Here is a 24,419-nt window from a genome sequence, read left to right as displayed (position 1 = left end):
AGTACGGAGGTTCCTTAAAAAACTAAAAATACAACTACCATATGACCCAGCAATCCCACTACTGGGCATATAGCCTGAGAAAACCATAATTCAAAAGGACACATGTACCCCAATGTTCACTGCAACACTGTTTACAATAGTCAGGACATGGAAACAACCTAAGTGTCCATTGACAGATGAATGGATACAGAAGATGTGGTACATATATACAATGGAATATTACTCAGCCATAAAAAGGAATGGAATTGGGTCATTTGTAGAGACGTGGATGGACCTAGAGTCTATCATACAGAGTGAAGTAAGCCAGAAAGAGAAAAACAAATATTGTATATTAATACATATATGTGGAATCTAGAAAAATGGTACAGATGAACCTATTTGTAGGGCAGGAATAGAGACATAGACATAGAGAACGGACATGTGGACATGGGGGTAAGGGGAGGGTGGGATGAATTGGGTGATTAGGTTTGACATAAATACACTACCATGTGTAAAACAGATAGCTAGTGGGAACCTGCTGTATAGCACAGGGAGCTCAGCCTGGTGCTCTGTGATGATCTAGATGTGGGGGAAGCAGGGGAGGGAGGTCCAAGAGTGAGGGGATATAGGTATACATAGAGCTGATTCACTTCATTGTACAGCAGAAACTAACACAACATTGCAAATCAATTTTACTCCAATAAAAAATAAATAGATTAGAAAAGAAAACAAACAAAAACAACCACCCTACTATCAACCAATAGTAGAAAGGAAAAATAGTGGTATATTTATTTGTACAGCAATAAAAAGAAACATAGTTCTGTACAAAACATAGACAAACCTCACATTTATAGGGAAAAAGAAACAAGACTCTATTTCTAAAAAGCTGAAAACCAAGCAGAATTCATCTATGGGTGATAAAAAGAAAAATGGAAACCACTCTGGAGAAGGTGGTAATGACTGGGAGGTGGCAGGAGAGGGACTTCTAGGGTGCTGGTAATGTTTCATTTCCTTATATGAGTGGGAATAACATGAGAGCTCTCATTTTGAAAATTCATTGTGCTATACATACTTACAACTTGTGTATTTTTCTTTATGTATTATACCTGGTACAGGAAAGACCGAGATTAGAGGGTCTTTTTAAGCTTTCCATATTAGTATTTTTAACTTCTATACTAATTAGCTACTTTTAATGTATATCTGCTATGGGCAAATTGCATCCCTCCAAAAATTCATATGCTGAAGCCCCAATCCCAAATGTGACTATATTCGGAGATAGGGCCATAAGGAAATAAGTAAGGTTAAATGAGGTCATAAGGGTGGAGTCCTGATCCCATAAGATTAGTAACCTTATAAGAAGGGATACCCAAGCACTTGTGTGTGCTTGTGCTCTCTCTCTCCCTCTCCCCCACTTCCTCTGCCCGCCTGCCATATGAGGATGTTAGGACACAACAAGAAGGTGGCCTTATGCAACCCAGGAAGAAAGACCTCACCAGGAATCAAATTGGCTGGCACCCTGATAGACTTTCCAGCCTCTAGAACTATGAGAAAATACATTTCTGCTGTTTAAGCCACCAAGTCTGTGGTATTTTGTTATGGCGACCTGAGCAGACTAACACAAGGTCCTAGAGAACTTGGCCCTAATAAAATACTATTAGAGTCAGAAAAATTTTGTATGCAATATGGAAAAAGAAACCTGGGCCCTTAAGAGCAAAACAAAGGTAAGGGGAAGACTATCTAGGCCTCCGCTATCCAGTATTGTAACCATAGCCGTTGTGGCTAGTTAATTTTAATTAAATTTAATTTAAACTCCAGGTTCTCAGTCCTAACAGCCACAGTTCAAGTATTCAATAGCCACATGTGTTGGACAGTGCAGATAGAGAACATTTTCTTCACTGCAGAAAGTTTAGAGGACAATACTATATATGGATCTAGGAGGGAATATGATGATTAGAATTAGCTTCCAAATAAACTTTTCTGATTAGAAATCAAGATATTGGGCCTCCCTGGTGGCGCAGTGGTTGAGAGTCCGCCTGCCGATGCAGGGGATACGGGTTCGTGCCCCGGTCCGGGAGGATCCCATATGCCGCGGAGCGGCTGGGCCCGTGAGTCATGGCCGCTGAGCCTGCGCATCCGGAGCCTGTGCTCCGCAACGGGAGAGGCCACAACAGTGAGAGGCCCGCATACCGCAAAAAAAAAAAAAAAAAAAAAAAAAAGAAATCAAGATATTAAAAAAAGGGTTTGTGCAAGATAGGAGATCCAATTCAACCAAAACAAAGCTCAACATAAAGAAGAAATGGTGGAATATTAGTTGTTCAAGGCTGATAAGAGGAGGGTAGTGTCTGTAAAATTGGTCCTGAATCACTTTATAGCAACATTCTTAACTTTGCAACCTAAAAAGCTATTTGATACTATGCTATCTAATCCCAGTAAAGGTATATTTAATTCATTTTCCTAACTATATAATTTAAGTCGCTATAAGATGAGTAATGCAACAAGATAAATAATATTTCATGATTGCAGATTCCACATTTAAAAATCTAAACTCATAACTTGTTTATATATTAGCATAAAAATAAATTTAGATAAATTATAATTTACCATTTAGCAACTCAATGAGTGCAGGGATTATCCCAGATTTGGCTAGCAATGCAGCACAAGAGTCATCCATAGATACAGTTCCAATCATTATAACCACTTCTAAAACAAGGTCATCTTCTGCAGCACCTAGTAAAGTCAAATCACAGCAAGTTTTCACTGAAATGTCCTGATACAAATGCTTTTATATTGCCAAAATTCTAATTCACAGAAAAGATACTAAAAGCTATTAAATCAGTTCCTATGAATCCTTAACACGCTTATAAATGCGTCCTTTTTCCAAAATTCATTGTTAACGGAATTCCATTCCATGATGACAGTTGGTGGTGGGGGGGCAGTAGAGAGGTGGAGATAAGTCTTTGAAAATACAAATGAATGACAATGTAAACAAAGAAAACAGAAGAGTCATTTGAATGCCTCAGAGAACTTATTGTGTGCACGTGAACTCGTGTAGAGCGGGATGGTATTTAGTAATTTTAAAAAGGCAGGATACGGGCTTCCCTGGTGGTGCAGTGGTTGGGAGTCTGCCTGCCCCGGTCCGGGAGCATCCCACATGCCGCGGAGTGGCTGGGCCCGTGACCCATGGCCACTGAGCCTGCGCGTCTGGAGCCTGTGCTCCACAACGGGAGAGGCCACAGCAGTGAGAGGCCCACGTACCGCAAAAAAAAAAAAAAAAAAAAAAAGGCAGGGTAGGAAAGGGAAACTAATATTAAAATAACATATTGTTAGGGAAGAGAGTACATACATATACGAGGAGAACTAGTGACTGCCTTTCTGAGAGAAAGAAACGAACTTGGGTTAGACCTAGAGGTGTGGGAAGAAACTGTGTTATGTAGTACAATAATGGTCACAAAATACTGTTCTAGCAGCCTTATCCACAACAGAAAGAAATAACTTAATGATTACGCAGAAGTGAAATACTTAGCACAGACCTGGTTTGAGTTTATCCTTGAGGTACGGAACCAGCTTATACTCCTTAAGAACCAATTCCCAGTCTAAGTCTGGAATGGTCAAATTTGCAAGAGTTCCTAAACATTCAATCACAAACTCTTCCTCTTCATCATTAGAGATTTGAGCTGCAAGGTCCCCAACATAATCCTGAATAAAATAGAATTTTAATACAAATTTAAAATATGATTTCTCCAGAAGAACTAATCTAATAATTTAACCCATAGGAAGAAAAAGTATCAAATGTGACTCTCTTATTTTAATAACCTTGAGCTAAATTGCTAAGGGAGACTATGGTGAACTGGTTTAAGGCAAGCAAACTGGAGTGAGGATGAAAGGGTTACGGATAGGGATCGTAAAACAAAAACAACATTAAAACTTAGGTTGAGATTTCTAGGAGCTAAACTTACAAGGAAGTTGAAGAAAAACCAACTTGGGTCATGAATTAATATTTGACAAGAGCTAAGGAAGAGTTATATTTCCAGACACAGCACTTTAAAGCTTTAATTCTCAGGCTATTTTAATAGACAGAAAGCCAAAAACTATACTTACAATAAATAAATTTTTAGTTGGTCCATCATGCTGGGAAATGTTCCTAATCATTTTCATCAGCAATGGATCCTTGAACTTCAGAGCCCTCTTCATGAGCATCTTCAGCCCATTTCCTGATAATAAAAACAAAAAAATTCCCCCAACAAAGGTTCATTTAATGATTTTTTACATTTTTGGTTCTCAAAAAACCCCAATTTACACACAGAAAATATGTAAATATTAAATGTACAATTAATTTTAATAAATGTATGCCCCTGTATAATTCGTACCCATATCAAGATACAGAATATTTCCATTCAATGAAGAAAGTTCCCTTGTGCTTAGCCAATCTTAGTCCCCCAATACAATTACTTTTCTTTTTTTCTCCTCCTTTTCCTCTTCCTCCTCTTCCCCTTTTTATTTTTTCTTTTTAAACACAGATTAGTTTTGCCTCTTCTAGAATTTCACATAAATAGAAGCACAGTATGTATATGAAATATGTACCACAAAGTTTTAAAATGTAAATACTTTTTGACCCATAAAAATTGTACTTCTAGGAATTTATTCTAAGAATGTAAAAATGGAAACATGAAAGATTCAGAGAAAGGAAAATTACTGTAGCATTGCTTGTAACAGAAAAGAAGTGGCAACAAACTAGCAGATTAAACTATGGAAAATCCTTTAATGGATTATTTTGCAGCTACTGGCAATTATGTTTTATTAAAGTATTTAATCATATGGAACTATATTCAAATATTAACTTCAAAAAACATGTCACCATTTATAGAGAGAATCCCATTTTAATTTAAAAATACGCAGAAGCATTGTACCAAAGTTTTACCCATGATTATCTCTGGATAGTGGGAGTAAAATTTTTAGTTTTTTCCTATTTGCTCATTTGTACTTTTTATAATGAACATGTATACTTCTCAAATACGAAAAAACTATTGAGCAAACTCTGAAATATCATAATGTATGATGAATCATTTTACGAAGATACTATAGAAACAAATAGCTAATACACTTGTATTGCAACATCTTACACTGTAACAGATTGCTTTGCAAATAAAAAGTTTTATTTCATCTAGAAAATATTTTTAAAAATCAAATTTCAATTAAGGGTAACTGACCAAATGGTTTATAAAATGTTACTAAAGGGTAAGCGTTTCTACTCATGATGTAAGAATATTCTGAGTCTGACATTTAAGGATTATAGCTATAATTTTAAAAACTATTTAAAAATAGGATTTACATATTTACTATAATTCTTAATTCCTTATTATCTATTTTCCATCATATGCCAATAGCGTATGATAGAGGTTATTTATGAAGCTCAAAGGCACTAACCTTCACAGATAAGCTGTACGTTCCTTTTGTTAGCAGCTAGATTAATGCAGAAAGAAATGAGTTCCAAGTCAATTCGTTCATCCGAACATTCAAAGAGCATCTTCATTAACTAGCAAGAAGCACAAGACATATTTTACTCAGAAAACCCCCAAACACACAAAAAACCACAGGCACTATTTTATCACAGTATGTTACCTTAGATTGTATGTTGGAAATAATATAATACAATTACATTTTCAACATAGAAGTGGTAGGCTTTTACTATTGAATAACTGAATACTTAATGAACTATTAGATGCTCAGCATTCAATATGAACTTCCAAGTACACTGGAGAATATAAGAGAAATATTACATAAAACCTTTGCATTTAAGGAATTTAAAATGTTGTGTGGAAGTAGACCATTCTGAGCAATGAAAATAGCTTGTGTAAAGGTTACAAGGCAGGAAAAAAAGTCATTCTTCTTAAGAATTAAGAGAAGGCAAGCATGGTTGGAGTGAGGGAAATAGTGTTAAGAGATAAGGTAAAAGCCAGATCACACAGGATTCTGAAGTACACGTTAAGGATTTTGGGCTTCATGCTAAGGTAAATGGGAAGACATTAAAGGCTTCCAAATAAGGAAAGTGTCAGGATAAGATTTACGTTTCAAAAAGATCTGGTCAATTTAGAAAATAGACTGTAATAGGGTAAGAAAATGTGGCAAAACCACCTAAGGGGCTAGTGGAAAAGTCGAGGTATGATGATGGCTGCCTGGACTAGGTAGAGCAGTGGGGATAGAGATAAAAAGGATGGCTCAGAGATATATTTAGGAAAGAGAATTAAACTGGGATTTAATAACTGACTAGATGTTGGGGTTAAGGGAGAGGAAGGGTCAAAGATGACTCACAGGTTTCTGCCCTAAACAACGACATGGATGGTGGTGCTAACATTTACCAAAAGACAGAAACCAAAGTAGGAGAAAACTTTAAAGGGAAGACAGTAATTTTGGTTTTGGACATGCTGAATTTAAGCTGCCTATGTGACAGTCTAGTGCAGATAGTCAGTAAAAGTTATAAACACAAGTTTATGAGACATGATTGGACTGAAGGTATAATTTTAGGAATTGTCATTTATGGTTGATAACTGAACCTGTAAAGCTGGACCCAATCATTTGGGAGTGTGTATAAAATAAGAAACGAACTCTACTTAATGATAAGAGAAAGGAAAGGGACTTCCCTAGTGGTGCAGTGGTTAAGAATCCATCTGCCAATGCAGGGGACACGGGTTCGAGCCCTGGTCCGGGAGGATCCCACATGCCGTGGAGCAACTAAGCCCGTGCACCACAACTACTGAGCCTGCGCTCTAGAGCCCACAAGCCACAACTACTGAGCCCATGCGCCACAACTACGGAAGCCCACGTGCCTAGAGCCCCTGTTCCGCAACAAGAGAAGCCACTGCAATGAGAAGCCCACACACTGCAACAAAGAGTAGTCCCCGCTTGCTGCAACTAGAGAAAGCCCGTGTGTAGCAACAAAGACCCAACCCAGACAAAAATCAATCAATCAATAAATTTATTTTCAAAAAAGAGAGAGAGAAAGGGAAGATGGGTCTAAGAAGCAGCAGACAGAAAAGTAGGAAGAAAAAGGCAGGTCACTTATGCCATTTAGCAGTAATCTAGATTTGTCATGAGAGATAGTTGCTATGTAATAAAGGAGAAATGAACAAACCTTAAGCTATACTTTTGAGAAGCTTGTCTACTATTATTGGTAAATAGCAAATTAACTTAGTGCATATTATATAAATACATTTTTCTCTTAGTCAAATTGATAACAACATATGGAAGTCAATCCTAAAATTTATAACCTAAAAATTTCTTATGTTTTATCTCGGCAGATACCTTTTTAGATCAACATGCCTTTGTTGACTGGTTAGACCCTATTTTGTTAAATCTTGTTTTGGTTATTCTCTATGTTAGTTCCAAATAACTTCTAAGTTTCAAAAAGGATACATGGTGAACACAAAAACTAATCTTATTTCTGTATGCTAGCAATGAACAACTGGAAACCAAAATTAAAAAAGCAAATCCACTCACAATTGCTCCTCAAAATACTTAGATATAATTCTAACAAAACTATATGTATATATATATAAAATTCACTATTTGCTGAGAACTACAAAAACACTATAGCTGGTGAATGGTTGGCATGTACCATGCCTTTTCCCAGAGAGCACTTCTTTAACACAAATGTTGCTGCTAGTGGAATCTTTAATCAGTAACACTTAATAATGTTGTAGAACAAAAAAATTCTATGGCAAAGGTAAAATAATCTTAATTTATTGGATATAGTTTTAACAGATTTTGCTATCTATTAACTGCCAACTAAAATTAAATTACAAATTAATAAAAATGTAGGTGACAATCCTCTAAAAATGTAAATATATACAGTATGTTTTTCATATTCTAATTAAAAACCCATTATAGATTTCTTCCAAACTTCTCCTAATTCAAGAAGCTTTTTAAAAATAACAAAAGTATGTTTGTTACATCAATGCAATGCTTAGCAAGGCAAAATATCTGTTGCTGTTTACTTGAAATTAAACTTGTAGTATGAAATTTGCCCTTAAGAACGGTGTTACAGGGTGATTTGTTAGAAGCTGAGGGTTTTTGTTTTGCCTTGTTTTTGTAATTTCCACATTAAGTCCTGTGATGAAATATTCAGGAGCTAGCTTTTTAAAAAATAATGCATGGTTTAAAACCTTATCCAACACCTACATCCCAAAATCAAGAGAAATCAGGACTAAGTGTGAATGAAATACATCATGATATCGAATTAGTTTTTCATAATAAGAAAGAGAAACATTTCAATTTTAAAGTGTTCACATTTTAAAATAATAGTTTAGTTCAAGCTCTACGTGCAACACTGTCTTTGACTGCTACCCACAGCACTTCAGAAGTAAGTGTAATTACTGACAACTAGGAAATACTAAAACTAGATTTGTTCTGTTTTAACTATGTCCATTGTCATCTTTTACTAATTTAACAGGAAGGCACTAAAAGGCTTCAGCCTGTGCAATGAAGAGGCAATAGTGTTCAATCAGACAAGTCCCATATTGAGTATCAGATACCAAAGACCCAGGACTGAAATCACTGTGTCTAGACTCTCTGGCACCTGACTTCACTTATTTACCAGTGACCAGAGGCCAACCCCTACAGCTCTCTGTATTCACATACACCTCTGCCACCGCCACCCCCCTACCCAAACATCTTTGAATGATTATGGCAGAACTTTGCATGCCTCAGGAATCTCTTCTGACTGGCTACTCCCTAACTCTGCTGTTTGAAGTGATGCTCTGGTTTCTGAACTTCAGCAGATAATGGCAGGCAGGAGCAAAGGGGGCTGTCAGAAAGGACGTTTACCAGCATTCAGCTCAAAAGAAGCGTGTAGATCAAAGAGGGGCCAAATAGGACAACTGTGGTAGAAAACATGTGGATTACTATGAAGATTCTTGCTCACTGTTCTAGGTAAAATGTTAAATAACACCATGACATCATTACCTAAACATGTACTTTGGCCATTCTATTACCAATAAATACTTTCATAAGCATCTGGATGGCATTTGCACCTATTTAAACAAAACATGCATCTTAGAGGTCTAAATAACAATGAACTGTTAATGTGTACTCTTAACTATTATTAGAATACAACCATTAACTCCTGGTTATCCCCAAGTACACTTACCTGGAACAATTCACCCACTGAGACCATTAAGATCATCCATAAAGAAAGACTTGCCCTGACCCCCAAGTTTTACAAAATAGTGGCATAACAGAGGGAAAAAATGAGAATATATTGAATAATTAGAGGCAATAAAGTACAAAAGAAGCAAAGCAACATAATATTGGGAGAGATTATAAGGCATGTTGACTTTATAACATCTACTCTGAATGTTAAATAATTTACAAAAGTGAGCTCTAATTATAGGCTTATGTTAGAGCATCTCACAGTCTATTTCCACCAAAGCCCAGCTCTTTAAGAATGAGAAATCAATAGAATCATTTTTCCCCCAAAAGACCATGATCATGCACTAGATACAACCTCTTAAAGTTAATCTAATTTACGTAATGCTATTCCATGAGCCCAATGTTAACACATTGTTTATTTGGACTAATAAAATTCTGAAGAAGAAATTTTAAAAAGTATAGGTTTATCCTATAAAACACATATAAGAAAGGGAGTATTTAAATTGGACTCTGAGTGGTTCCAAAATAATGAGAAGCATTTACAAATGGCACCTTATTTTTGTACAGTGTTTCACAGTTTATAAAGTTCCTTTACATATGTATCTAATGGAATTAAAGAATATGACCATATCCCACATTTTTTTTGATCACTGAAATGAATATGAATGACAATTGAACCACTGCTTTCTTACTTTCCAAGTTATTTTAGGCTTCTCATTTGAAAATTCATTTGTAATACTTGACAATATTTACTAAACAAAAATTAATGTGCATAATTTCAAAGCTAACAGAGTATTACATTAATATATTCCAAACTTCAGATATGGTTTTATTTAATAAGTAGGTTAATCAGTTGCTATCACAAATGGGTTCAAAGCTTTGTTAGTATTATAAACATTACTTCAAGGAGTCAATACTTCTGAGAGGAGTATCGTTTTAATTCCTGAAGGAAGCTCGGAAATTTGAATTTAATCCCAAATTTGCTTTCCATGATTCTTTTATTTTACAATGTACTTTTACAATTGGTACTGGGTGTTAATCAAACCATGTCAACTTTTCCCCAAATATGTCGAAGTTGAGCCTTATAAAGTACAAGTTATAGGCTGGATAGCACTTTAGAAACAAACATACTATTCTAGAGTACCATTTGGTTTCTCAAAATATGGCCTCATACTAAAAAGTTTCAGGATGTTTACAACATAATTTGATAACATACCCTCACTATTCTTACCAGGGTTGAGCTTTAAAAACAAAATATAATAAACTAAAACCCCAAAACATTGACCACTGAATGAATTTTGGAAGATTTTGTTCATGAAATACAGACCATAAATGTTCTGAAAACCCCACTGCAGAAATGTTTGATGTTAGAAAATTATCTGGCAAGGAAACATGCATGAATGTTGTCCTTGAAAAGGTATGGGTGATTTTTCTACAAAGTCTTCAACTGCAATAATAATAATGTTTCAAATGTAACTTAAACAGGCTTTTATTTCTGATTATTTATTGAAAATAAAGTTTCACATTTTATGTTTGAGATTGTAAATTCTAGGGTATAGAGGGAAGGGTAACTCCAAATTAAATATTTAACAAAAAAAGTTTTCCATCTCTTTTTAGTGTACATTTATTTCTCTTTTATTTACTGTTATTCTCTTTAAAATCTAATCTAGATAAAAACAGTCAATCTAGACAAAAATATTATTCTTTTATCACTGCTTTCCAATTCATATCCTGTAGTCAATGAAGTTCTGACATTAAATAGGATTGGAAAAGGAACACCCTTTGAAACTGTGAAGCAAAACCCCTTGGAACATATGAAGTGAGACTGTAGTAAATCACCTGTAATCTCCCTTTGACATGGCTACTCTTTTATTGACAACTTGTTTGACAAAGAGTTTGATTACACTTTGTATCGACTGTAGTCTGACGTGTTATCTCTATAAGAAGCCTTGCCTTGTTAGATAAAATATGCTGCATATTTGAAGGATGTCTACTTTCTGTAAACAAGCATAATTAGTTTATCCCCTGGTATAAAAGCCTAAGAAATTATACTTGAGAGTTTATCAGTGTTTTAATTGCATGTAGATAAAGTATTAAAATTCTGGAATAGCAAATTCAATTTTTAGAACCATGTTATTAATTTGGGATGAATAGAAGGATTAATAAGAATTAATTAAAAAAACTATGGCCTGTTTTTTACTAAATAATAATTATTATTATTACTACTATTAATAATAATAGTAATAAATATTAATTAGTAATAAATATTCATTAATAAAATATTAATTAATAAATATTAATCATTACTACTATTAATCCTAAAATAATATACATTTAATAACTTATATTAGGCTAATAAGGAATTACGTAGTAGGAGTCTTAAGAGGATTACTTTAATAAGTATGACTTACTATACATATTCTTCTAAAGTGTCTTTTAAAAGTGTTATTTTTATTGTATATTATACATCCTATGATTTTGCTTTTTCTATTTTAGAAAGCCATATTATAAAAATAATATTAAAAATCAGCCTAACTAGTGTTCTAATCATCAGATAGTATTCAAATTAGTAGAGCTCAGTTTAATGAAGATTAATAGCACAATAGTGATTCCATGAATGTAAATTCCCTAAGAGTAAAATTACACATGTATAGAATCTCCACCATTATAGTCTATGAAAAAAAAATCACTAAACTCCTTCAAGACAAATAAACCTAACATATGAAATATATCAAGCAACTGAGTTATAGCAAAAATCTTTCTTGAGAGCAGTGCTATAAAAATAAAAGTATTCTGATGAAGCATTTTCCCATCAGAGAACGCGAAGCATTTAAAACCGTCAACCACAAACAAAATTAAAGGGCAAATGACAAAGTTGGGAAACATTTGTAATATGACAATGAGTTAAAATAGTTATTATATATAGAGATACTTTTATTAATCCTAAAATATTGACATGCCAATGGAAAAATTATCAAGGGACATGAATGATTTATAACATAATATCGACAATAAGCATGTGAAAAATGTTCAACCTCACCAATATCCACAGAAATACAAATAAAATGCAAATAAAAAGAAATAGAGACACTCCATTTTTAGAGAAATGATAGTATCCAGTGCTGTTCAAAGTGAAGTGACAATACCGTATGCTAACACATATATATGGAATTTAAGAAAAAAAACAAATGTCATGAAGAACCTAGGGGTAAAACAGGAATAAAGACACAGACCTACTTGAGAATGGACTTGAGGATATGGGGAGGGGGAAGGGTAAGCTGTGACAAAGCGAGAGAGAGGCATGGACATATATACACTACCAAACATAAGGTAGATAGCTAGTGGGAAGCAGCCGCACAGCACAGGGAGATCAGCTCAGTGCTTTGTGACCGCCTGGAGGGGTGGGATAGGGAGGGTGGGAGGGAGGGAGATGCAAGAGGGAAGGGATATGGGAACATATGTATGTGTATAACTGATTCACTTTGTTATAAAGCAGAAACTAATATAAAAAATTAAAAAATTAAAAAAATTGAAAAAAAAGATACATTATAAAAGCTACTAATCAAGAAAAAAGCCCAAAAACAAACAAAAAAAACAAAGTGAAGTGACAGTTGGAAAAAAATCAACTCACGTCTTCTTAGAAGGTAATTTGGCCATATTGTGTCAAATACACAAAATACCTTTTGACCTAGTAATTCTACTTTTAGGAATTTAAACTAAAGAAAAAATTGAGATGTGGTTAAGCTTTTACATACTATGATATTTATTCCACATTATTTCATTTGTTTACATACTTTTACTTACATCAGTTTTTATGTGATAAACTGGAAGAAAACCTAAATAAACAATTTAACAATATTTAAATTATGGTACACTTATGCAATAAAATAGTATACAACTATTATGAATAATTTTTGAAGAATGTTCAGTGACATGGGAGGGTACTTAACGATATATTAAGTTAAAAAGCAATATATAACTACATATGGCATATAATCCCAATACAGTATTTTTTTAACTATGTAGAAGAAAATGTACCAAAATTTTAAATGGTTATCTCTGGGTTTGGGATAACAGAAAGTTACTTTCATTTTTATAATGTTCTGTACTTTCCAGATTGTATATAACAACTATATATTATTTTTAAGAGGGGATTTTTAAAGAAAAAACCTATCAGGCAAATCAAGGGAAGAAAGTAAAAAACATATTTTTTGAATGCCTTTTTAAAAAAACACTTAAAGCACTTACTTGTGGTATACAGTCAGTGTATGCAAACATTGATTTAAAGCGGTCATCCATGCTTATGTGGTAAAGAACACACATTGCTATTTGTTTGTAGTTTTCATTGCCTGGAAATAAGAAATCATGGATATGGTGAGATTTTATATTATGCCATGCATGGCATGGAATGACCACAAAGAAATTATTATTTTTTGTATAACACACTCAAATTAATGCATTACAACTTTTAAGCTACTGAATCAAAAAAAATCACTATATAACCCTAATTTAGAAAATATTTTGACCTCCCTATTTCAATTCCAAAGTTTGGAGCACACTATCTCTGAAATATCACTAAGTTCCAAGAGATTATGTGTATTTTACAAGGTATACTTTTGAAAAAATTAACCACAAACCAAAGAATTAATTGTTCCCGGTAGCCCACTAAAAAGTAGATTTGGCCACTGGCCTCCCCATCCTTACTGTTTTATCAAAATATGTGATAAAAACATTTCATTGACAGTGATAATGTATAAGAAATAGTAAACAAAAAGTATATTTAATTTTTATGAATCAGAAACTGGAAAAATAACAAATAATAAATGAAGTAGAATAGTATTTGCTACATTAAAAAAAAATACATGTCCAAAAGAAGACATACAGATTTCCAAAAAACACATGAAAAGATGCTCAACATCACTAATCATTAGAGAAATGCAAATCAAAACCACAATGAGGTATCACCTCACACACCACTCAGAATGGCCTGGCCATCATCAAAAAAATCTACAAACAATAAATGCTGGAGAGGGTGTGGAGAAAAGAGAACCCTCCTGCACTGTTGGTGGGAATGTAAATTGATATAACCACTATGGAAAACAGTATGGAGGTTCCTTAAAAAACTAAAAAACTAAAAATAGTTTGACCCATATGACCCAGCAATCTCACTACTGGGCATATACCCTGAGAAAACCATCATTCAAAAAGATACATGTACCCCAATGTTCACTGCAGCACTATTTACAATAGCCAGGATGTGGAAGCAGCCTAAGTGTCCATCGACAGATGAATGGATAAAGAAGATGTGGCACATATATACAATGGAATATTACTCCACTACAAAAAGTAACGAAACTGAGTTATTTGTAATGAGGTGGATGGACCTAGAGTCTGTCATACAGAGTGAAGTAAGTCACAAAGAGAAAAACAAATACCGTATGCTAAAGCATATATATGGAATCTAAAAAAATGGTACTGATGAACCTAGTGGCAGGGCAGGAATAAAGACACAGGGGTGGGAAGGGGAAGCTGGGGCTAAGTGAGAGAGTGGCATGGACACATATACACTACCAAATGTAAAATAGATAGCTAGTGGGAAGCTGCTCCATAGCACAGGGAGATCAGCTTTGTGACCACCTATAGGGGTGGGATAGGGAGGGTGGGAGGGAGGTTCAAGAGGGAAGGGATATGGGGGTATATGTATACATATAGCTGATTCACTTTGTTGTACAGTAGAAACTAACACAACATTGTAAAGCAATTATACTCCAATAAAGATGGAAAAAAAATACATGACTATAAAATGCTAAAGGGTAGAGATAATAAGCATAGTCTAAGGATTGTCTCAGAACTTCTGAGGTAAGATTATTCTAGTTTCGTACACCTTGACACTGAAAAAAGAAAAGTGAATGATATATCATAGATTTGAAAAATAAAATGGGACTTTAATATGTCATGTAGTCCTTCTACATGCTTTCAGACAGACCATATTTTAAGGATCTATTTATGATCTCAAAGTCAGTGACAAAACTTGAGCTAGAAAAGTTTAGCTAAAAAGTTTTATCCAAAAAACAATAGTTTTTTTAAAAATTTGTGCTATGAGAAATCCTTGGAGATATTTGGAGTTTTAAAACAAAATCAAGGATATACATAAATTTAGTTGATAAATAACATATCAAGAAAATTTTAAATATATTGTGACGTGGAGGATAAATTCAGCACCTTTATTCTTGTGTCTACCATAGTATAAAATTACTAAAATACTTCGTGTTTTTAAAAAATACTATTTTATATTCTTATTGACTTTTTCAGATATTAGGTTATCTCTTTATGAGGTGGTGAGAAATTCTTAGGGGACATACCTTGGTATTCTTATAGGCTTAGTATAGCATATGGAAGTTTCTCAATAAATACCTGCTGATTGATTCTATTTTTAATATCTAAAAAGCCTGGTGACTATAGTTAACATACTGTATTGTACATTTGAAAGTTGCTAAGAGAGTAAATCTTAAAAGTTCTTGGGCCTCCCTGGTGGCGCAGTGGTTGAGAGTCCGCCTGCCGATGCAGGGGATATGGGTTCGTGCCCCGGTCTGGGAGGATCCCATGTGCCGCGGAGCGGCTGGGCCCGTGAGCCATGGCCGCTGGGCCTGCGCGTCCAGAGCCTGTGCTCCGCAGCAGGAGAGGCCGCGACAGTGAGAGGCCCGCATACCGCAAAAAAAAAAAAAAAAAAAAAAAAAAAAGTTCTTACAACCAGAAAAAAAGTAATTATGTGAGGTGATGGATGTGGTAACTAATCTTAAAGTGGTAACTTTTATAGTTAACTACCCCTATATCTAACCTTATATATTTTGCAATATATACATGTATCAAGTCCACCTTAAACTTACATACTGTTATATGTCAGTTAGATCTCAATAAAGCTGGAAAAAAAAACAATATTATGTTTAAAAAATCAGAGGCTAAAACTGAAAAAATAAGCACGTTTAGTCAAAGACAGAAATTACTAGTTCTACAAGATTTTCAGATTTGACACAAAAGTGTTTTAAGTTTCCAGGTGTTTTTTAAAAACATATAGTGACCCTCTCTCTAGCCTCTTGCTTTCCTGGAGCTTATATGTTAAATAAAAAATATTTCATATGGTAAGGAAGAACAATGTGAGTCTTCAAAATAATCTGTGAAATAAATTTTATCATCCTTATGTTTCAGATGAGGAACTTAACACTTGGAGGAAAATAAATACTTCCTACACAGCCCTGTAAGTGGGTGAACAGGGCTTTAAACACAGGTTTCTCTGACTTCAGAATTTTCACCAGAAGGGAAGTTATATACACCAGAGGTATATTACAGTATCTCTCAAACATTTTTATATCATAAGGTAAAACAGTTTTTCAAGTAAGATATTATTATCAGGTATAAAAGACTGAAATACACTGATATATGATAGAATAAAACACATTTTAAAAACAGAATTTTTAAAAATCAAGACTTTTGCATCTTTTTAAATTGTTTGGCTAAAGCCTATTTCCTATGGCTTTCAGTATCAATGTAAAAATGACTTCTTGGCATAAAACAAAAACAATAAAATCTAGCATATGTTCGTCAGATGAATACATACTAGTAAACATTTTCATCTTAACTAAAAATCTATGAATTCACTAACTTAACCACTCAGAATACAACATATGCAGGAACTACATCTGGAGGAAAACGTAATGCAAAAACTGAAATTACTCCAAAAAAGAGAAAAGTAGAGACTAACTGGGTGTTCCCAGCCCCAGTATTTTGCCCTTGGGATCAGAGCAATCTAAATAGAAAAGACTCATAGGTTTTAATAAATCACATTTTTACACCGCTGAAGGCATTCATTTATACTTATTCTAGTATAAAACACACTTGCCATAGGAAAATAAATCTTTGCATAGGTTTGCATGATACGTAGATTAAAAATGAAAAATTCCAACTTTATTCTGCAGAGAGGAAAGTATCCCTTAGGGGTTTGGTCAGATTATACTTCACAGTATTTAGTTTTTCTCCAGGGACTGAGGTATTTTAAAATCTTTTCAAGTAAGTTCCTACAGCAAACTCATATTCTGAAGGCACAGTCTCTCTTTCCCTGCTATTACAGTTTCTTTCTATATGTTGTTCAGCTGTGGCTAGGTTCTAGTCCTACTTAATTTTTTCAAAATATTATTTGAAAATATTTTCTCTATGTAATGGATTCACTGAAAAGTAGGATTCCAAGTCACACAACTTACTAAATAAATGGTAGAAGAAACAGAGAAATCAATATCCAATATAAAAGATTTTTTAACATCAAAGTAAATAATCAGACTTTAAAATTCAGCGTGGAGCGAAGAATGAAAAAGGACACTATTCTATGTTTGAGGATTGTCTGTCTACTGCTGGTTATCAGTGAAAGGATTCTAAAACGCAATGTTCTAAAGTGGTACATCAATTCATGTAACGTGAGAGGAAAGAAATATTCACCTTTAAGAGATCTGTACCCCATAAAGAGAATAACAAGGAAGGTCCTTCTAGAGCAAATTACATACACACACACACACACACACACACACACACACACACATATATATATATATATATATATATATATATATATATATATGATTATATATCTATATTACTTCCAAAGGATAACTCAGGATAAAGGATATGTGACAGAATAGAAAGTCTAGAGAAAAGTCCTAAAATCACAATAATTTTTAAAAAGTAGATGAATAACATATGCAAGAAACATCTCAGATTCAACAATAATTTATATTACTTTCTTTTTCCACAGAAAAACTAAATATCTAGTTTCAAAAAGTAGGATGAATCATTCTACTGCCAGTTCTAATTCTGCTCTTGTGTGCTTTCTCTTTCTCCTTCTCTCCCCATACTCATGGACAAAGGTGAAAGATCCTTGCAGTTCTCCCGTACCTTCCTAATTCTTTATCTGTGATCTTCTATTTAAAAACCTATGTAAAACAACTATACTCCAATAAAAATTAATTTTAAAAAAGGTGGGAGGCTGGGGGGGCAGGCAGGAAGTATATGGGAAATTAATGTCCTTTCTGCTCAATTTTGCTATGAACCTTAAATTGCTCTAGAAAATAAAGCTTGATTTAAAAAAAAGTCTCTGAACATATGCCCAATTTCCCATAATCTTTACCTAAAATGATTATCATGCCCCAAAAATGTGCTAAAACTAAAGGACTGAAGAAACAGAAATTCAAGGATTACAAGGCTATCCCGAAAGATTCGTGGATAGCCAGTCTTTTTATAACTACAATTCTTTGAGAGAAGGGAAGAGAGAAAGAGTTAAGCAAACTGATAGTTCCTCTTGTATGTTAAGCATGTATTTTCTCATTTAACCCTTATAACAATGGAAGAGGTAGGTATTATCTTTGATCTGGATGTGAGGCAATGACATTCATTAAGGTTATGAATCCTTCAAAAGGAAACACAGCTCGTGAATCTGAGATTCAAACCTAGGTCAGACTACAAAGCCTGTGTGCATGTACTCTCTACTAGGCCTTCCAGGAAGCAGCAGGAAGGGTGAAATAATGTCAAATAAACATAAATTATTATCATCATTCCTTAGTGGCACAGCACTGGAAGGAAATGCAGTTAAGAAGGGACTCTATGGAGAAAGAGGTGAGAAGATGGTAGAAGAGGAGAAGAGGGGAGATGAAATGAAGAAAAACAATCAGTTACTTATCAGAGTACCTGTGCCCAGATGCAATAGGTTCCAACGGATGAAAGATCTTGACAGGCACAAATTGCGTTATCCCCCAAGCAGTTTGGGGGACTAGACCTATAGCAGTTCTGAAACTCACTCACTGAATTGGACAAGAACTGCTATCAAGCAGTGTTTGATTTTATGAGAAAAACAAGGTGCTAGAAGCTTAAAAGTTAGAGTGGTAAACAGAGGCAATAAAATGCTGTGGTTCAAATCTCAGGCTCTGGAGGCAGACTGCTTAGGTTCAATTTGTGGCTCTGCCACTTACTAGCATAAATGGCCTTTTAAGTGTTATTTAAATTCTCTGTGCTTCAGTTTCTTCATCTGTGAAACTGGAATAACAACTGTACCTATCTCAAAGAGTTGTTATGTGAAGATTAGGTGAAAGAATCCTGGTAAAACAATTAGTACTGAGTCTGACACACAATAAACTGAATCAATAAATGTCATTTCTTAGTATTATTATGTTGATAATAACACTTTTCTGTTTTACCAATAGAACACTATTTTCACGTTCCCCTATTATATATGTTGTCTTTGTGGTTTCTATTCTCAAGATTTGACCATAGAGGTAATGTAGGTTTAAGAGGCAGCCAAAATTCCTCTGAGATGAGCTAGACAGGGTTCACAGGTATATTCTGAGCCTATGGTTGAGCCACTTGTCCCTAGTCACTTTCCTATAAAGCTCTGCTATACCCAAAGTACGGGCTTAGGAGAGTCACCTCATCCCTCAAGGCTCCACTCAGTGACCAGTATCTGATAAGGACCCTTCATCAGTCTCATAGGGTTATAAATCCCTTAATCAGAACAAACATTGGGAAAAGAAAATAATCAAAGGATAGATTATTGTCATCAGTATGTGTTCCTCCACCACCACTACCACAAACACACTGTGAACCTCTCTTCCTTCTTTCATGCTGCCTTGTCTGTAACAAAACTTAATTTCACTCCTAGAGTGGGGAAGAGTTGTGGAGGCGACGGGGTACAAAATGATGAAAGGACACAGAGAGAGAAGTCTGAGAACCCAGAAGACAAACCTCACTATTAGCTATATTACTTCATTTACCTTTAAGTTTCATGTCTCAGGCAAATAAAACATACAGGTGTTTCCCCATTTGTTTGAGCTGAGCACAACCAAACAAAAGAAACTGGAATATGACCAGAGATTTTTTTCTTCCCTTGAGGAAAGTGTGAAAGGAGGTGATGACAGACATAAGGGACTACAATATTGTACTCAGAGGTCTACATAACCCAAGTTGCTGATATGTCTTCTAGATTTTATCTGGGTAAAGGTTCCCTAGAATTCAATCAATTGATTTACAAATATCTATAAAATTGATTTGCTTCTCACTTTGTATTTATTTAGGGAATGAAAAAAGATACAAGATGACGCTTGTTTTTTTATTCAGAAAAAAAGATGGAAATATTTTATAAATGGTTGTTACCCATATGTTACCTTGATGATTCTAATTCATATCTTATTGCTTCAAATCACATATTTCCAATCTCCTCTAAAGAACTGCAATGTACGAAGGAAGATTATAGTATATAAACCACAGGTATCATATTCATTGAATCATAAATGATTATACAAGTGATTAATTGCTTGATAAAAACACAGCCTATAACTTTATGGTATCTAGCAGATATCTGACAGCTACAGCAAAAGGACAAAATATTGTAGGAGAAAAGTGAATACCTGGAGGGGGAAGATGTCTGGAAATAACCTAAATTCATCTCTTCAAACACAGCTGCACACAGAAAGTAGAGGCTTTCTGGCAGCCAACATTTATTATTACTTAAAGGTTCCTTAAAAAACTACAAATAGAAGTACCATATGACCCAGCAGTCCCACTACTGGGCATATATACCCTGAGAAAACCATAATTCAAAAAGAGTCATGTACCAAAATGTCCATTGCAGCTCTATTTACAATAGCCCAGAGATGGAAACAACCTAAGTGTCCATCATCCAATGAATGGATAAAGAAGATGTGGCACATATATACAATGGAATATCACTCAGCCATAAAAAGAAACGAAATTGAGCTATTTGTAATGAGGTGGATGGACCTAGAGTCTGTCATACAGAGTGAAGTAAGTCAGAAAGAGAAAGACAAATACTGTATGCTAACACATATATATGGAATTTAAGAAAAAAAATGTCATGAAGAACCTAGGGGTAAGACAGGAATAAAGACACAGACCTACTAGAGAATGGACTTGAGGATATGGGGAGGGGGAAGGGTAAGCTGTGACAAAACGAGAGAGAGGCATGGACATATATACACTACCAAACATAAAATAGATAGCTAGCGGGAAGCAGCCGCACAGCACAGGGAGATCAGCTCGGTGCTTTGTGACCACCTAGAGGGGTGGGATAGGGAGGGTGGGAGGGAGGGAGACGCAAGAGGGAAGAGATATGGGAACATATGTATGTGTATAACTGATTCACTTAGTTATAAAGCAGAAACTAACACACCATTGTAAAGCAATTATACTCCAATAAAGATAAAAAAAGACTAATTTAAAGATCACACAGCAATAAACAGAAATTAAGAGATTAAATGGTCCAAGTAAAATTAAAGCTTATCCCTTATTATAAGCTAATAATAGTCTTCTTCATTCATTGGATATCTGAGTTCTTAAAAAATAAAACTCAAAAAAAAATCTTGCATATCCTAAACGAATTTGGGGCCGGGAGTTATGATTTTCCCATAAGAATTCATGATGAAGAACCATAAACTCCAGCTAACCAACTATGATTTCTCCACATCATACCAATGGCAGACATTTCAAAAGGGCTCCTTTATGACTTACAGACATCAATTATTCCCTAATGGCATCCCAAGTTAAAACAGTCTGCCAATAGTCGCTATGCTGGCATAGCACCAAAGGCTCTGTGAATTTTGAGCCAAGCAGTGAAAAGACTGATTATTTTGAGAACTAGGTCCTTAACGACTATAGGTGGCTTAGTCAGATCTGTTCAAGTAATAAGGCCACGGTGAAAATAAAATGGCCTAGTCATTATGATTCCTTTGGTATTTATGGTAATAAACATGAATCATGATGAACTCACCGGCTATTAAATACAGAGGCCATAAGTACTTCGATAGGATTTCCACAGAAATTCACTGTTAATTAGCTGGATCATTATTTGAACGTGTTATTGAATTATCTTAGCAGTTGTGCCGCCATTCCCCTCAGAACTGGTCATTCCCAGCTGAGGGCAGTTAATGCCTTAACAAACTGGTCATTAACTCCAGCAACTGATTTTGTGGGAATTATTGCACTTATACGTTCAAGATTTTTTTTTTCTTTTTAAAGAAATTTGCAGCTGTAGTTCAGCTGGAGCAAATGAAGGAGAAAAAAAGTCAGCTCTCTGGGTTGCTCTCACGATCGATTTTCTGCCAATTAAAGGGGAAACACATGCTGATGGGTTTTGACTTTTAAAATGTCTTCAGTTTTTTCCATCTCTGAAGTGATTAGTAAAAACACCATTTAGCTACTAATTTTGTAAGATACTTGGGATTTTCCATCCACAGTTCAGTCAAGCAGAAATATGAGTTCTGAACACCAGAACTCAAAGCCAAATTTCTGCTGCTGCAGTAGACCCAGACCAATACTTTGTAAAAGCAGAGTGAGAACACAAATTATGGGTCACATTATTAGCCAGATTCTCATTCCCTTCTGCACTCCATGTCTTTGTTCAAAGTAGAAAACTCCCTTCGAAGTCACAAAGGGTCCATGAAAAGATAAGAGAAGTGGGGATATAAGCACCCCTATATTAGAATAGAGCAGCATTAAGGTGATAAATTACCCCTAGAAAGTCTATGTGAGTACAACATATTTCAAAAATCACAACTGCCTTTAAGTTTACTGTAGAGTTGGAACCTTTAAAGCTCTATCACTGTAGTGAGAATGCCACAGGCAAAACCACCACTTAAAAGATAATTGCAACAATTATTGAACACATATATTGACTATACTGAAATACACTAAAAATATACTGCAGGTAGATTAGATGATCTTTTGTACACGTTTCCATATCACTTTATGTTTAACTTATTAGCGCACATACTGCAGATACATAACCAGCATGACTAGATAGATAGCCTTAGTTAAAACTTGAATTTGGAGAGACCAATTTTTAAGATTGCAACTCTACTCTCTTCTAGAATGGATTTGTTCAGTCAAATCTAACAGAGATTTGAAATGAATAGATAAAAGCCAACGGTTTTTTAACTGTGAGTTCAGGGGGAAAAATGTCAGAATTTATAGGTTACAATAATCAGTATGAAAACAAACATAACAATAGTTTTGTGATACAGTGGTTCATGGATAAATGTTTCTTGGGCTAAATTACTTAATTTAAAAACTATAAGAAACTGAAATTGTACATCTACCATTAAGCTTAGTAGCTTTGTCACGTTAAGACGTATTCATGAAATAAGTACTCTAACATTCAGCACTTTTGATATATTTCACTCTCTTTTAGTATGTACAACTGTACATTTCGCCATGTAGTTTATTTTTAAAATATTTTCAACATGTTTCAATTATTTTACTACCTTGTCTGTAGTGTTCTTTTATCCAGAGCATACTACAACAACTTATTTATAATACACCCTATAAAATATGCATACTTGTAGTACAAAACGGTAAGGGCCAAAATAAAGCCCTTAACAATGGCTGCTTTCTAGCCTCCAGGTCCACATCATTGACTTAATGTGCTTTGGTCAGCTTTTACCACCTAGAAATGGAGGGACCCCAGGCAATATTCACACACAGAGTATTGGAACCAGCTGGTGATAGAAGAATCCGAAGAAAAAAGGCTTCTTGATTTAATTGGGAAAACAGGAGGAAGCATAAATTTTACTGCCATTAATAACTTCAAGCAATCTTGATACGACTCTACTTCACCCTGACGGCCAGACATATGCTTTTTGTTAAAGTGTTTGCCACATCTGACCCCTATTGTTTGCTCACTTGATCAGGTAAGAAAATGTAGGTTTATTTATAGGATAAATGAGACCTATTAAAATGAGAAACAGTGCAGTAGTCTATGACGAGCTGTGTACTGAAATAGATGTGTGAAATTCCATAACAGTTTTGTAATAAACAGGCCAAATGAAGTTATTAAAAAAAAATCTACTTTAGGTTTCTTAAAGAAATCATCATAAACGCAACTTAGTTTTTCAAAAATGGAAAATACCTCCTAACTAGAAAATATTTTGACCATTTCCAGTTTTTAATAAGTCAGAAAAGGTCATTTAGAAAACATTATTCTCTTTAAAAAATAAAGACAAGCTTTATGTCTTCATTTTATGATACTTTAAAAATTATAAATTAAGTCATTAATATATGATGAAAAAAGTAAATTTAACATTATGGGGGAATTTCAAAGGTGTTCAGAACTTAACTTTTTCAATTTTCTTTTAAGGACATATGACAGAATGGTCACAGAAAATAACCCTTAATTTTTAAGTGATCAAAGTTTAGAGTCTAACAGTATCTACTCTGGCAGTATCCAACAATAAGGGAAATCAGACGTC

The 24,419-nt window shown here is 34.5% G+C and overlaps 1 protein-coding gene across 2 annotated transcripts in view; it reads right to left on the bottom strand.

Annotated features, from left to right (window-relative positions):
- The window catches only part of KIFAP3 (kinesin associated protein 3), a 166,096-nt gene that overhangs the window by 61,245 nt on the left and 80,432 nt on the right, over positions 1-24,419 (bottom strand). For both annotated transcript variants that reach the window (XM_060091281.1, XM_060091280.1), the window contains exons 11-15: positions 13,372-13,472; positions 5,404-5,512; positions 4,078-4,190; positions 3,510-3,675; positions 2,581-2,706 (exon numbers count right to left, since the gene is read on the bottom strand). In XM_060091281.1, coding sequence (XP_059947264.1) covers positions 2,581-2,706; positions 3,510-3,675; positions 4,078-4,190; positions 5,404-5,512; positions 13,372-13,472 — 615 coding nt within the window. The remainder of the gene's footprint in view (positions 1-2,580; positions 2,707-3,509; positions 3,676-4,077; positions 4,191-5,403; positions 5,513-13,371; positions 13,473-24,419) is intronic.

The sequence above is a fragment of the Mesoplodon densirostris genome, chromosome 2 (assembly GCF_025265405.1).
Source record: "Mesoplodon densirostris isolate mMesDen1 chromosome 2, mMesDen1 primary haplotype, whole genome shotgun sequence".
NCBI lineage: Eukaryota > Metazoa > Chordata > Mammalia > Artiodactyla > Ziphiidae > Mesoplodon > Mesoplodon densirostris.
The sequence above is the reverse complement of the archived record's forward strand: the minus strand, read 5'-3'. Positions and strand labels throughout refer to the sequence as shown.